The sequence below is a fragment of the Xyrauchen texanus genome, chromosome 10, assembly GCF_025860055.1.
Source record: "Xyrauchen texanus isolate HMW12.3.18 chromosome 10, RBS_HiC_50CHRs, whole genome shotgun sequence".
Lineage (NCBI taxonomy): Eukaryota > Metazoa > Chordata > Actinopteri > Cypriniformes > Catostomidae > Xyrauchen > Xyrauchen texanus.
Window position 1 is genome coordinate 33408555 of NC_068285.1, and position 15581 is coordinate 33424135.

Genomic DNA, 15581 nt, shown 5'->3' on the forward strand with positions numbered 1-15581 from the left:
GTTTTCCATGCTTGTTCAATGAACCATAAACAATTAATTAACATGACACTAACAGCTTACAGACGGTAGGCAATTAAGGTCACAGTTATAAAAACTTAGGACACTAAAGAGACCTTTCTACTGACTCTGAAAAACACCAAAAGAAAGATGCCCAGGATCCCTGCTCATCTACATGAACGTGCATTAGGCATGCTGGATGGAGGCATGAGGACTGCAGATGTGGCCAGGGCAATAAATTGCAATGTCTGTACTGTGAGATGCCTAAGACAGCGCTACAGGGAGACAGGAAGGACAGCTAATCGTAATCGCAGTGGCAGACCACGTGTAACAACACCTGCACAGGATCGGTACCTCCAAATATCACACCTGCGGGACAGGTAGAGGATGACAACAACAACTGCCCAAGATACACCAGGAATGCACAATCCCTCCATCAGTGCTCCGACTGTCCGCAATATGCTAAGAGAGGCTGGACTGAGGGCTTGTAGGCCTGTTGTAAGGCAGGTCCTTACCAGACATCACTGGCAACAATGTTGCCTATGGGCACAAACCCACCTTCACTGGACCAGACAGGACTGGCAAAAAGTGCTCTTCACTGATGAGATGCAGTTTTGTCTCACCAGGGGTGATGGTCGGACTCATGTTTATCATCAAAGAAATGAGCATTACACCAAGGCCTGTACTCTGGAGCGGGATTGATTTGGAGGTGGATGGTCCGTCATGGTCTGTGGCGGTGTGTCACAGCATCATCGGACTGAGCTTGTTGTCATTGCAGGCAATCTCAACACTGTGCGTTACAGGGAAGACATCCTCCTCCCTCATGTGGTACCCTTCCTGCAGGCTCATCCTGACACGACCCTCCAGCATGACAATGCCATCAGCCATACTGCTTGTTCTGTGCATGATTTCCTGCAAGACAGGAATGTGTTCTGCCATGGCCAGCAAAGAGCCCGGATCTCAATCCCATTGAGCACGTCTGGGACCTGTTGGATCGGAGGGTGAGGGCTAGGGCCATTCCCCCAGAAATGTCCGGGAACTTGCAAGTGCCTTGGTGGAAGAGTGGGGTAACATTTCACAGCAAGAACTGGCAAATCTGGTGCAGTCCATGAGGAGGAGATGCACTGCAGTACTTAATGCAGCTGGGGCCACACCAGATACCGACTGTTACTTTTGATTTTGACCCCACTTTGTTCAGGGACACATTATTCCATTTCTGTTAGTCACATGTCTGTGAAACTTGTTCAGTTTATGTCTTAGTTGTTGAACCTTTTTCTGTTCATACAAATATTTACTCATGTTAATTTTGCTGAAAATAAAAAAATTGAAAGTGAGAGGACACTTTTGTTTTATGTTTATATATATACTCACCGACCACTTTATTAGCTAGACCTTTACACATATTCATACAAATATCTAATTAGGCATTTGTGTAGCAGCAGTGCAGTGCAAAGAATCATGCAGACATGGGTCAGGAGCTTCAGTTATTGTTCACATCAACCATTAGAATGGGGAATCATTTTGACCTCCGTGATTTTGACCTTGGCATGATTGTTGGTGCCAGACAGGCTGGTTTGAGTATTTATGTAACTGTTGATCTCCTGGGATTTTCACACAAAACCGTATCTAGAGTTTTCTCAGAATGGTGCCATAAACAAAAAGCATCCAGCGAACGTCAGTTCTTTGGTGAAAACGGCTTGTTAATGACAGAGGTCAGAGAAGAATGGCCAGATTGGTCCAAGCTGACAGGCTATGTTTTATATATACATTTTTATATATAAAATCAAAGATTGATATATTCCATAGTACTGAATGATTACCTTTTTCATGTACCATTCTCAAAGCTACATCTCCAAATAACATGAAATTACCATGTTACCATGTCCAAAATGGTATTACCATGATATTATGTCTAAAAAACTTGGAAGTAACTTGGTACAGTGATTGTATCAGATGGTAAAAGCATGGTAATATATACCATCCATGTGTCACGATGTGGGTAATCAGGAGAAGGGAGACGGCAGATGCGGATCCAAACGCAGTTTTATTCATATATATGTACACAGATGAAAAGGCACGGGAACAAAAGAAACGTCCTCGAGGGGAAAATAAACACGAATTAACATCAGGGAGCAGGAACAGCAAAACATGAAACGATCCATACACGAACACTCATCAACAAACAACGACCGACAGCGACTGAACAAACAGACAGGGTTAAATACATGGACATGGGAAAACAGGGGCCAATGAACAGATAGAACTCAAACAAGATGACAGGGTAATAAACAGAAACCAATGGCAAACTAACGAGGGACAGGTGAAAGCAATGACGGAAAACACGAACGCTAACAAAGAGACTATGGCGTTACATAAGGGACAAAAGTGAAAACTAAGAAATTCACAAAATGACAAAAATGGCAAACAAGAGGGAACAGTGAAACAAGACAGGGTAACTGTTACACCATGATACTGAATAATTACCTCTTTGTATATCATGGTATTTATGTTGTACTCTAAGGTACTATCATAGTACTGCTCAGAACAACAAGATATTAATGCACCATGGTATTTACATGGTTCGCAAAGGTACAAAAAGTAACCTAACATTACCCAAAATACAATGGTACTACAGCCATGGTTTATGCACAAAAAAACACTGTACTATCATGGTATTTTAATACTGTGTGGGTACGTTTTTTTTTTTTTAAGGGTACATCCAGAACAAAGATCTTGTTGAAGTGACATAGATCTTAGTGAAGAGCGAGAGGAGGTGTTAATGAAGCAGTCAACTACGTCAGTTTCATTTCCAGCCATGTGCGATCCCTTATTAAATTAATTTGTAGGAATTGGTATGAAATCATTAGCTGCCTCCACAGCCATCAATCAGACATATCCCAGTGTCATTCCTGGCAGCATCATCTAAAGAATCCTTCCAAACTGAAGACAAATGGCAAAGTGTGCTGCTTTGACCTTCAACTGCCTTCTAGTTGATTTCAACACAAGGAAACCAGCCAGTTTGAGTTCTGTTATTAATTAGAAGCTGCTTTATTGCACTGGGAATTGGGGGCACTGTTGTCATCCGGGAACATAACGAGTTGATTAAACAGAAAGGAGCTCTTTTGTTTGAAAGACAAATAAAATAGCCATATTGTGAAAATTAAATTAGCATCTCAACAATGGTAAACAAACTACCGCATGACACCCAGTATAAAAGCATATGCCGAGAGATCGAAATATTAAGTCTTTCATCTTCCCTTATGCTCTGTTGCGCTTTCAACTTGAGCGCAGTTTTGACGCGGAATCTACAGTTCTCAAATTACTATTCTGTAATGAGTGCTGATGCATAGTGTGAAAAATGGCATGAGCTCTGAAGACTTCACCAGAGTGTCACTCTCAATGCCGATCAATTACAGGCCTCTGACTAGAGGAAGAGAGACATGAGGATGGGCGTCTTGCTGGTTCTGAGCTCTGACTGCTTAATGGAAGGAAAGAGAGATTAAAGGGCTTTTTTCTTCACTGTCCCCCATGTCAGACCATTGTGAAACTCTGAATGCTGGGGAGAAGAGGTCTGCCAGTTTATGTGGATTAGTGTTCTCACTGTGCACCTGTATTTCTCACAGAACTCCATGAAGGTCATGTTCAAGTGCCTGTGGAAGAACTGTGGGAAAGTCTTGAGCACAGCTGCTGGGATCCAGAGGCACATTCGAACCGTCCACCTCGGGTAAGGCACATTGACCCTGGCATTCACTGGAGTAAAAATGTCTCTCGAGACTATATAGCAATGCTGTGTGCAAATTAATAAATTATTTACGAAATCTATTAATATTGTTAATAATAATTAGAATAATTATAATTAACAATTTTATTGCAATAATATAATACTCAAGTTTACTGGATTCAAAAATAATGAAAAGTGATCTGATCGGCCTTGCCGATATATCGGTCGACCACTAGTTTCATGTACTCCGAGGTAGAGACACATTCTCGTTTTTATACAGTCTCTCTGGTCTGACATTTATCACAGTGAACTCTAGATAGCCTATAGTGTGAGGTAAGAGACAGCAGGCTGCTCCTGATTCAGTGTCAAAACATGAGAGTAATTTCAGAAGGATTATCACAACACATACTCTGTTGCTGCCAGGCAGAATGTAATGACAGGCAAGGCCACATGATCATAAAGGAAGGTTTATGTTACTCTCACTTTTATGTCTGATTAAACCACAAAAATGTCAGTACTGCTGGGAGGTACCAGTAGGATTTCAGAAAATATTGTATCTTTCTTTTCAAGTTGTAAAGTATGATTCAGTGAAAGGACAAGAGAAACTTACAATAGCCTATGTTTTATACCTTATATAGCTATTGAAACATTGATAATGATTTTTTTAGAATGCCACAGTATACTCCACTTTACTTTAGGATACAATGCTCAATTTAACTGTCCTGTAACATTAACTGCACCTGATCTTATACTGTTCAACACCAACATTGTACTATACAATAAAATACACTCTGCATTACAATATCATCCTATACCATTCTCCACTAAACAGTCCCTCCAGGATTTTACGATCGCAAGAATTCTTGCAAATTCAACCAATCTCTGCATTTTTTGCGGTAGCTTGCCATTTTTTATAATTTCTGCAAATTTTCCACAAAAATGTAAATCTGAGGGAAGTCCATCACTTTTAACTATCAAAATCCTTCTAAACATTCTGCAGACTGCACACATGCCACATACATCACAGCTAGCATTGAAACAATGAGTGCTGCGAATGAGACACAAAACCTGCGTTTATACACAGAAACCCTAACATTCACTTAAAATACCCATTAGTTGTGTTGTAAAATGTGATTAGAATTTAAAGTGCTTAATTCAGTAGGTTACGAATCTGAAAATGGCAATTTATGATGAACAATTATATACTGTGTACTTACCCAAGTAAGTACTGAATAATATTAGGTAACTACATGTACTTGTAATGGGTTAATATTAGGGTTGGGGTTAATACCTAGTAATTACTGTAGTTGTTGTAATTATAGAGTACGTAAATGTACAACAGTACTGTAAAATTAAGTGCTACCTTATACTCCACTTCAATATTCTGATGCATAACAACACTGTATCATACTTTACTATAATATAGCATAATATACTATTGTCAACTTTTCTGTGCTGCACCATACAGTAGCATAACTATACTGTAGCATACTCAATTATACTATATATTACTCCACTATACTGAAGTATACTGTATACTGTACTATAGTCCACTGTACTCTAGCATACTGCACTTTACTGCTCTACATTATACTATACAATACCATACTATACTCTACAATGCTGTAGCATACACCTCTCTCTTCAGTGTGATACCTTACCACATTGTACAATACTATGCCATCCTACTAGAATTAAATGCTACAATAATTTTTCCTCTTCAGGCATAATTGTGACACAGAGTGCAGTGATGGTGAGGAAGATTTCTACTACACAGAGATTAAACTCAACACCGACTCTGTGGCGGACGGCTTGAGCAGTCTGTCCCCTGTTTCTCCAACTGTGCTGTCTCCCCCAACAGTCCCGGACCAGAGACAGCCGGACGGCACTAACGGGACAAAGAGTGAGAACAGCACCAACACCCCACTCAGTCGCTCAGCTCCCAGTGCACTCTACCTAGTGCATACAGACCACGCCTACCAGGTACCGCCCATTCATACCCTTATTCTATCATGATCAGTTTGTCCTCTGGACATTTACATACCACTTGTATCACGCTGAAGCCATTTTGTCCATGTACATTAACTTCCTCAAAACACACCCATCAGACAAAAATGTATATTAATTACTATACTATAGAAAGAGTAATAATACAAATAATATAATCTAAGGACCACATTTTAGGACTTTCACAACAGAACAATTCCTCATATTTCCATCCTCTGTATGTCTGCAATCTGCAAATATAAAATATTTCACATTAGCTGCCCCCATATGACTCACAACTTTTATTCTGCTGGTCAAACTGTAAATACAACCATCCCTTGCTCACAATACACTGAAACACAGTATGAAAAGGTCATATCACTTCAATGATGATGATAAAATGCACATGTTCCTCTGATTAATTACATTAGTGTAAACAAACAACACTTCCTTTAGGTTCAACATGTACAGAAGTTAAAGAAATTGTTCACTAAATGAAGGCATTAGGCTTGCCAAGGACATGTGAGTCATGAAATGATGTTGACCACTGGCTGGTAACAATGACAATCTATAAATGAGTTACTACTGTGGTCTATTTGGCCAGAATATCCTGCAGTTATAAAAACTTTACAAAGTTTGACCTTATCAGACTAACAATCATTATGTCTAATGTTAACGAACATTGTCTAACTTTTTTAACCTCATTTATTTCAAAACATCAGTGTTTCCAATAAGTCAAATCAACTACATAAGATATGGCATTTACCTGCTCAAATGGCATGTTTTCAGATATCCATCTTTTCCTTTCTTTTGTTATTTATTTGTTCATTCACTCTGATAAGATGTCCTATATTGAAATGTACACCGATGCCTCAAACCTCATTCATCCACGCAGAGCAGAGCCGAAGCACAACTTGCATCATTACCAAAACAATGTTCTTCCGCAAGACACGTGCAGTTTTATTTTTTAACCACAAGAGGGCCAAAGGTTACATAGTGTGGCTTTAATGCTTAAGCATTATACAGTCCTAAAATACTCATTACTTTCATCTAATATACCATGCCAATTTGTATAGCCCAGTCTCAATCCCGGGCCCAAATAGAGACTGACTCTAGATCAGTGTGACTGTAGCCCCTCCTATCACTCCACAGGCCACTGCCCCAGTCACCATCCCCTCCACCAGCTCCACCGGCTTCACCCCCTCCAGCAACAGTTTCAGTATCTCCTGGCAGTCCCCATCTGTTACATTCACTGGCACCTCTGTGAGTACACACATGCACACACTTCTGGACAGCAAAATGCCCATCACGCACATGCACACACTGAAATTCAGTGTGCTTTATTTTATTGTCTAAGACCCCTTGTGCACATGCACAAGAATTCTGAGCGATGTTCTCTTGTAAATATATAGATCTACACACAGTTTGGCCCCTCATTTGATTGACATTAAAAGCTAATAGGTTGCACATATTAGCACACATATCCATGAGATCAGTATTGTACTGCTTCAATCACATTCTGAAATGTGAGGTCTAAGCCCCTCTGCAACCTTCACACCACGCCAACCACAGACATATGTGTTTTTATCAGCTTGACAAATATCTCATCACTGCTACATAAGCAAATAGCAAAAAACTCACAAAACAAGCCAAGCATACACCATTTTTTGCGTGCACGGTTTTGCGCTTTAAGGATTTTTATGACAGGAAATCAATGCGAATGATGTTTTTTTAGCTGTGTTTGAAGGATGTTAACACTCTTTCCATGACTGCAGGCCTCACCAACTCACACCCGGACTCAGGGCTTCGGGGAACAGCGCTCTCAAACTATTGCAGTGCTCTCATCTCCCCCAAGAGCTGCAGGCTCACTCAGGTACATTCCAGTGTTACGGCACATCTGTGTATCTTCAACACATGCAGGCTGAAAGACATTAGTGTTTATTGTGATTGTGCATTTCCTTCCAGTCTTGAACTTGGTATATGAAATGTAAATTATGGAAATAATTAATGGACCTGAGTGAAAATGTATGATGTTTGCTAAGGCAAAAATCGCTATTATTATTTATCACATTTATGGTTAGGGTTTTATTGTACAACCCAACTATTAAGTGTTTAACTTCAGTGTAACTTGTTCCATACTGTTTGTGCTACCAACATGAATGATACCTGAAATCATGCGGTTTGTTGAGGAGATCTTTGTACTTTTACTTTTGTAAGTGATCAGACTTTTTTTTTTAATTGTCTGGCGGATAATAAAACAGAAGAAATAGTCCTATGGACTTGCATTTAGTGGGCTCTTTTGGTCTGGGACAGTATGCAACCATATTGCAAAGCCATAGCAACTGCAATAATGGTGCATTCATTCCACATTGGAATAACCTTAATGAGATTCCAATTTGGAAGAACCTTTGACGTCTTTGGAGAACTCTTAATTAGAACGGAATTCTATGAAAGCTCCGACTTGTCAGTCATGATGTCATGTAAAAACTAGAGATGTGCACGGATGGTCGACATTCGGTTAACCGTTCGGCGCGCCACTATTCTAATACCACAATCACTATTCTAATACCACAATCACTATTCGAATACCACAATCACTATTCGGTTATTCTACATGTGCAATAAGAGGTCTTCTACCCAAGCCCAATGGGACCTGACAAACTGTTGGGTTTGGTTCAGTTTAGTATAGGGCGAGTAAGGGGATGTTCACACATGCTTTTATGTGCACCTGCACTGTTTTTCTATATACAGTTAACACGCGCTGGACGGACGTCTCATAAACGGTTGATAAACGGTAAGACTTTTGCTCTGTTGTGCATACTTACACACAATAATTAGCAAAGTTTAATGCTATTTGATTTTAAACCATTTAAAAATCAATGCATCCCATAGAGGGAATTTAATCACAGCAGTGTAACTCCACGCACATGACTAGAGATGGCACGATATAGCAAATTCAATGTATAGCAAACCCAAAAAATTATGAACCATACTGAGGCAAAACTCGATATTTTGAAATTTGGAAAAAAAATCTGTCCATGTGATCATAAATGAAATGACCCATCAAACTTCATAATCTCTTTTGATTTTACCCCTACTGCACTTTTTTCTACACTGTTTACAGAGTTCACACAAAGCCCTTAATTGCTTAAAGTACCTGAATTCAGGGGCCGGATGCATAAACATAGCCATTAACTTAAGACTGCATCTAACAATTAGTTTGACTAGCTAAAGACACCATAGAAAGCCTGTTGCATAAAACAAGCTCACAGTTGTCTTTAGTAAGACAGTCTAATTTGCATTGCATTGTGGGAAAAATAAGACACTGAACAGCTTAAAAAAAATGTCCGACAGTGGACGCTCAATACGTTTCTTTATTTGCTGAGAATATTTGTTTATTAGAGGACTACAATGCTTCAAAATGTATTTTAATGAACACATTTAGTGATTTAACCCAAATAATTAAAAACACAACATTTTGTTACCATTTTTGAAGTCAAAGTTTTCAACCAAGTCTCAACTCAAGCCCCTTTCAGCCCCCACTGGCTCAGCTGACAGTTATTTTCAATGGCAAAATAGAATGTAAACAAAAGTTAGCCTGAGGTGTGCTGTCTTACATTTTGTTCTTTAATTAGACTGATCTAAGTTTTTATGCAACTGACTGAAAGACTTAAGACCAACATTTTAGACGACTAACTAGTAAGACTAGTCTAAAACAGTTTTATGCAACCGGCCCCAGCTCTTAGAAATTTAAGTGCTGGAATCACCTTGTTTTGTTGAAAAGTTCTTTAGATTCTCCAAATTGTGCTATACAAATGAATGTAACCTTAATGTTATTGTAAATTGTTCAAACTATTTCAAACATTGACAGCTCATATCATTATTATATGTACAATTTCAAGAGAAAAATATTAATTGAAAGTAGAATTTTATATATTTAAAAAGTACAAATAATTAAAATTCATTAAAATAATCAAGACAAACAAAATTAGTAATTAAATATACACTTTCACAAATTATTAAAAAATAAATATGCACTTTCACATACTTTTTCAGGACAGGTTCTGTTCAGTTCTATTGCTTGTTCTGCACCTGATCAGCCTAAATGTAGTTTTTGAAGGCTTATTTGTTTGTGATCTTATAGTGAAAAGTATATGAGCAACTCCTATTATTTAAACTGAGCATTTATATTGTGTTTTAAAGAAGTTCATTTTGATGAGAATTTATAATGTGCATTTTGCTCAAACATTTCCAAAAAATAAACATAGTTGTCTGCCATAATTTGTCATTTAAGTGTTATCATATCAAATTGAGACAATATCGAATTGTTGACTTCATATCGTATATCGAACAGAATCGTGAGAACCATATCGTCCCATCCCTACACATGACAATATTTGCTATCTCACAGAATTGTTAACCTGCCCGGGCAGAGCACATATACAGGCGGTGACGGTTTGTTTATTTCCTTTAGTTTTTTACTTTAATGTGAGATTTTATTATTTGAAGATCTATTAATTGTGCTATTTAGGCTCATAGCTCACTGTGCACTTTATTTGCTGCTATTTTGAGTTGTGTTTGAGAAAATTCCATTGCACCAAAAGTTATTTATTCTCGCATCTCGACTCCCAACGAAAAACCGAATAACCATTTGTTAAACCTTGTGGTTAACCGAATGTTAAAAACGGTAACCGTGCACATCTCTAGTAAAAGCAGTTAAAGGAAGTAAAACATATTTCTGTTTCTTACGGCATTTTACTGCGTACTCCAGGTAGGGAAGGAGGTATTGCTCCAAGTGAAGGAGTTCAAGTACCTCGGGGTCTTGTTCACAAGTGAGGGGACAATTGAGCGGGAGGTTGGCCGAAGAATCGGGGCAGCGGGGGCGGTATTGCACTCGCTCTATCGTACCGTTGTCACAAAAAGAGAGCTGAGCCGGAAGGCAAAGCTCTCGATCTACCGGTCAATTTTTGTTCCTACCCGCACCTATGGTCATGAAGGCTGGGTCGTGACCGAAAGAACTAGGTTGCGAGTACAAGCGGCCGAAATGGGCTTCCTCAGAAGGGTGGCGGGCTTCTGCCTTAGAGATAGGGTGAGGCGCCCTGTCATCCGTGAGGAGCTCGGAGTAGAGCCGCTGCTCCTTTGCGTCGAAAGGAGCAAGTTGAGTTGGTTTGGGCATCTGGTAAGGATTCCCCCTGGGCGCCTCCCTAGGGAGGTGTTTCAGGCACGTCCAGCTGGGAGGAGGCCTCAGGGAAGACCCAGGACTAGGTGCAGAGATTACATCTCCACACTGGCCTGGGAACGCCTCGGGGTCCCCCAGTCAGAGCTGGTTAATGTGGCTCGGGATAGGGAAGTTTAGGGCCCCCTGCTGGAGCTGCTGCCCCCACGACCCGACTTCGGATAAGCAGTTGAAGATGGATGGATGGATGGCATTTAATCTTGGTGTGCTTATTCTTAAACATTTTGCAAGAACATATAGTGGTGAATTAATATAGCGATTTAAATATTTAGCTCTGTCATCGATAACAAAGCCACACAAGGATGCCTTTTGGCGTTGTGAAGGTTGCCATAGAAACAAATAATTTCTCAGTCCGAGGGTGTGAAAAGTTCCAAGTAGAATCTCCGAATTGTTAACTTGTAATTACAATACTTCTTACAGGATGTGAATGCAGCATAAATACCAATATTAACAACTGCATAGCAACACCCTGGCAAACAATGAAAAATGTACTGAGTATGTACTGCATTTGCTGAAGAACATTCTTCTCGGATGTTAAAAAGTACATTCTTTAGGTTTGCATACAGTTCGAATACATTCCTAGACATACTTTAACCGGGAATGTAGGCATTGTCCTGTGACATTAATCTATGACGTTATAATATATAACATGCGAAAAATAATTTACTCTGGTTTTATTAAACGAGTACAATTTAACCATAATTAACACTTTCTTTTTGTATATATAGAAGTATGCATATTTGGAGGTGGGACTAGTTGTTTTGTGCTTTCGTATGTTTTTTCGCAACTCATATTTTTCTCTCTTGCCATGCAGTAAGAAGTCCCGCGGTGAGGGGAAGAAGTGTCGGAAGGTGTACGGCATGGAGAACAGAGACATGTGGTGCACTGCCTGTCGCTGGAAGAAAGCCTGCCAGAGATTTGTGGACTGAAACAGCTGTGATGGCTGGGACATGGAAAAACTGGGCAGGCTTCCCGTGCATGCATAGCATAATTAAAAACTTCCCTTCACTTTGTTACTGGCACCTCACCCTATCTCTAAGGCAGAAGCCCGCCACCCTTCTGAGGAAGCCCATTTCAGCCGCTTGTACTCGCAACCTAGTTCTTTCGGTCACGACCCTGCCTCATCTTAAACCTGCGTGGACCTGGGGTCAAACCCCAATGCATTCCCTCCAAACACAACAGACACACTTCTGTCTCTTTTTGCAGATTCCCAGCTCTCCCTTTGAGGCGAGTTGCTTAACACTGCAAAAAAAAAAAAAAAAACTTTTATGTGTTCCATCTCTCTTTGTTTGTGATTAACTTTCTTGTCAGTTTTTGAAGGACCAGCAATGGCTGGATCAGCCCGTCCAAGCTCTTTTAAAAAGAGAAGAAAGCTCTTTTTGAGACTTTGGGAGTGCTATAAAACTGAGAAGGGGTGTGTTTCTTTTTCTATGGGCACTTCCACTTTTTTCCTGCTCATTTTCTAAAGGTTAAGGGTTGGACAGGCAGAAAACCCAGTTTTAGCCCTGTCTCTTTAAAAGAATGTAACCCCACAGGGGTTTGTTTTAAGAAATCAAGGGTGACTGGACAGCTCCCTCGAGTGGGAATTCATCAATGCAAAAAAATACAAGGTATGAGAGGCCAAATGGATGAAAAAGACTTTCAACTTCGCCCTTCAGCTGTACTGTCACAACAAATTTCTCCCTCAACTGAGAGATTTTATATCTCTGGTTTTATATGCATGTTTAACAATAGGACATTTCGTTCAGGGATGCGTCAGTACAAGCAAAACCAGATTTTAAGAAGCAAAAAGAAGATTTAAGCAGAGAGGTTTTTGTCACAGGAATTGCTACCAGAAAGGGTTTTTTACATGCCATTTCCTCCTCTCTTTTTGTGTCTTTTTTTGTGTGTGTGTATCTGACTTCTACACAATAAAGTACAAAGACTATGTTCATTAAAATCCAACGGCATAGACTCGCATCAAAGCTGACGGCAGAACCGGCTATAAAGAACATCTGTTCAGGCAACGCAACCCTCATTCCCACCAGACTGCATGAGCAGGAATTAAACCGCATTCATACGAGAGCCATACATTAATCAGCAGTTTCACAATGGAGTTGTCTAGAGAGGGTCGACCGACACGACTGAGCAGCAAGTGTTAAAACTCTGCATTTTACCTCCGACAGGTGAAGAGCTCTTTTCCTCTCACCTTTTTTCCTTGACCTCAAAGGTTCAAGTAAGAAGTAATAAAAATAACAAATACCATATCCACTACAGTGCAGATCAACCAACCGCAGGAGATCAACATGCTGGATGCACTCAAGTGTGGTTTTATTATTCTTGTGAAGTTGGTACAGTACACTGGTCATGTAAGGATAGAAGTCTTTTCACAATGGGCTTTTTCACATGCTGCAAAGGATGACCAGGATGGATTAAAGATTACGTGTTACCTGTTAATGTGGCTCTGATACAGAAATATATGACACCGTTCACATAATACCAACACTAGCTTGTTAACATGCAAACACAACAGTACATAATGTGGTCAGTTTATTGTCTGTCAGATGATTCCTCTCTTATTCACTGTCCATATTATGTTTATATAAGTATATAGTCTTCTAATTTCTCCAAATCTGTTTTTTTTTTTTTACACCCAGAGTAACACATGCACTTCCGACAACTTGGTTTTATTGGTAAAACAGAGAAAGTATCTCTTATTGTATATCCCATAAGATCCATGTTAAATCATTATGCTTTTAAAGTGAGTTCAACCAAAAATGAATATTTCTCTCATCATTTATTCACCGTCATGCCATCTCAGATGTGTATGACTTTCTTCTGCAGAACACAAACAAAGATTTTTAGAAGAATCTCTCAGCTCTGTTGGCCCATACAATGCAAGGGAATGGGTGCCACCATTTTGAAGCTCCAAAAATCACATGAAGTCATCATAAAAGTAATCCATTTGACTCCAGTGTTTTAATCCATATCTTCAGAAGTGATATGATAGTGTGGGTGAGAAACAGATCAATATTGAAGACCTCTTTTGCTTGAAATTCTTCTCCCTGCACAGGAGGGGGTGATATGCATGAAGAATGTGAATCACCAAAACAGAAGAATAATGTGAATGTAAAAAATGAATTATATCACTTCTGAAGATAAAGATTAAAACACATTACATTTAGGATGTCTTTATGTGATTTATGGAGCTTAAAAATGTTGGCACCCATTCACTTGCATTGTATGGGCCTACAAAGCAGAGAAATTCTTCTAAAAATCATCATTTGTGTTCTGCAGAAGAAAGAAAGTCATACACATCTGGGATGGCATCAGGGTGAATACATTTTGATATAATTTTCAGTTTTGGGTGAACTATCCCTTTAAGTGATTTCTTAAATAATGTCTCTAAATCAAAATTTTACCTTTTGAAATCACTGAAAACTGCTTTTAGTGTTGCTTATACAAACTACCCACAAAGTACATAGTTTATGTTTATACTGTTATTTACAAGTAGCGAATAAGTATTTGCTGCATTTTTATCTATACATATTATTTTTTTCATGTTTTTTGTTTTCATGTTCTGTTGACATGATACAACAGATATTGCTGTGGAAAAGGTCTGTTTCCCATGTGACTGGAGGCAACCTTGTTGTTAAAGTACAGCTATGATGAAGCCACACACTAGCACCCAAGGGCTCTAGCACCCCAGCATCAGCCCCCATCATAACATCCAAAACTGGAGAGAAAAAAAATGCGATCTTATGCCAGAGATGAAGGGATTAAGTTATGAAAATTAATAGCTGCATATTTTGGCCATTTAGTTTTTTTGCTGGTGTGAGGAGGAACATTTCATTAAGGCTGATGCTTGCTTCCCTTCCTGGTGCTAGTTTTGACCAAGGGTCTGAGAGATCTCATGTATGTTTTACATACAGTCCAAGGGCAAGCTGATATCTTCAGTTGTTTACACTCGGTTTAAACTTGGGGAAACTCTGCTCATCATGTTTCCTTTATAAAGGACAGATCACCCAAAATATTACAATTCTTTAATTATTTGCTCACCCTAATGTTCTTTCCAAATCTGTATGACTTCTTTCTTTCATAGACCACAAAAGGACATGTTAGGCAGGATGATCATGCTGCTCTTCTCCATAAAATGCAAGTGAATGGTGACCAGGTAGCTGTCAAGCTCAAAAATGACTAAAAGCACTAAATTCCAAGTCTTCTGAATTCATACGATAGTTGTTTGTGTGGAATAGACTGAAGTTTAAGTTATTCTCTGAAAATCTTCCCCTCATTGTTGCTCTTAAATTACATTATGTTTGGACGTTTATGGTGTTTTTTGTCAGCCTCTGGTCACCATCCACCTTCATGTGTGGAGCAGCGTGAACATTCTGCTAATTTTCTCCTTTTGTGGTCTACATAATAAATAATACCACAAATGTTTGGAATGACATAAGGATGAGTAAATGATGACGAATGTTGCATTTCTGGGTGAATGTAACTTTTGGAAGTAACAATTAGGAGCAAATATTGGGTGCTGTTTAGCTGAAATTCCAGATACACTGGAATATATATTTACAAATATGCTACCTAACGTGTTTTTGCCTTGGATATGCTGTTGTGTGAATTATAATATCACACCTGTGTCACCATGGTGCTTAT

At 39.2% G+C, this 15581-nt stretch overlaps 1 protein-coding gene across 2 annotated transcripts in view; it reads left to right on the top strand.

Annotated features, from left to right (window-relative positions):
- The window catches only part of LOC127650032 (zinc finger protein 704-like), a 69960-nt gene extending 56233 nt beyond the window's left edge, over positions 1–13727 (top strand). Inside the window, exons 5-9 of one of the 2 annotated variants that reach the window (XM_052135151.1) lie at positions 3621–3721; positions 5443–5701; positions 6857–6967; positions 7480–7577; positions 11755–13727. In XM_052135151.1, the coding sequence (XP_051991111.1) occupies positions 3621–3721; positions 5443–5701; positions 6857–6967; positions 7480–7577; positions 11755–11869 (684 nt within the window). In that variant the 3' untranslated portion in view covers positions 11870–13727. The remainder of the gene's footprint in view (positions 1–3620; positions 3722–5442; positions 5702–6856; positions 6968–7479; positions 7578–11754) is intronic. The other variant, XM_052135152.1, reaches the window with a different exon arrangement.
- Positions 13728–15581: the final 1854 nt, after the last annotated feature.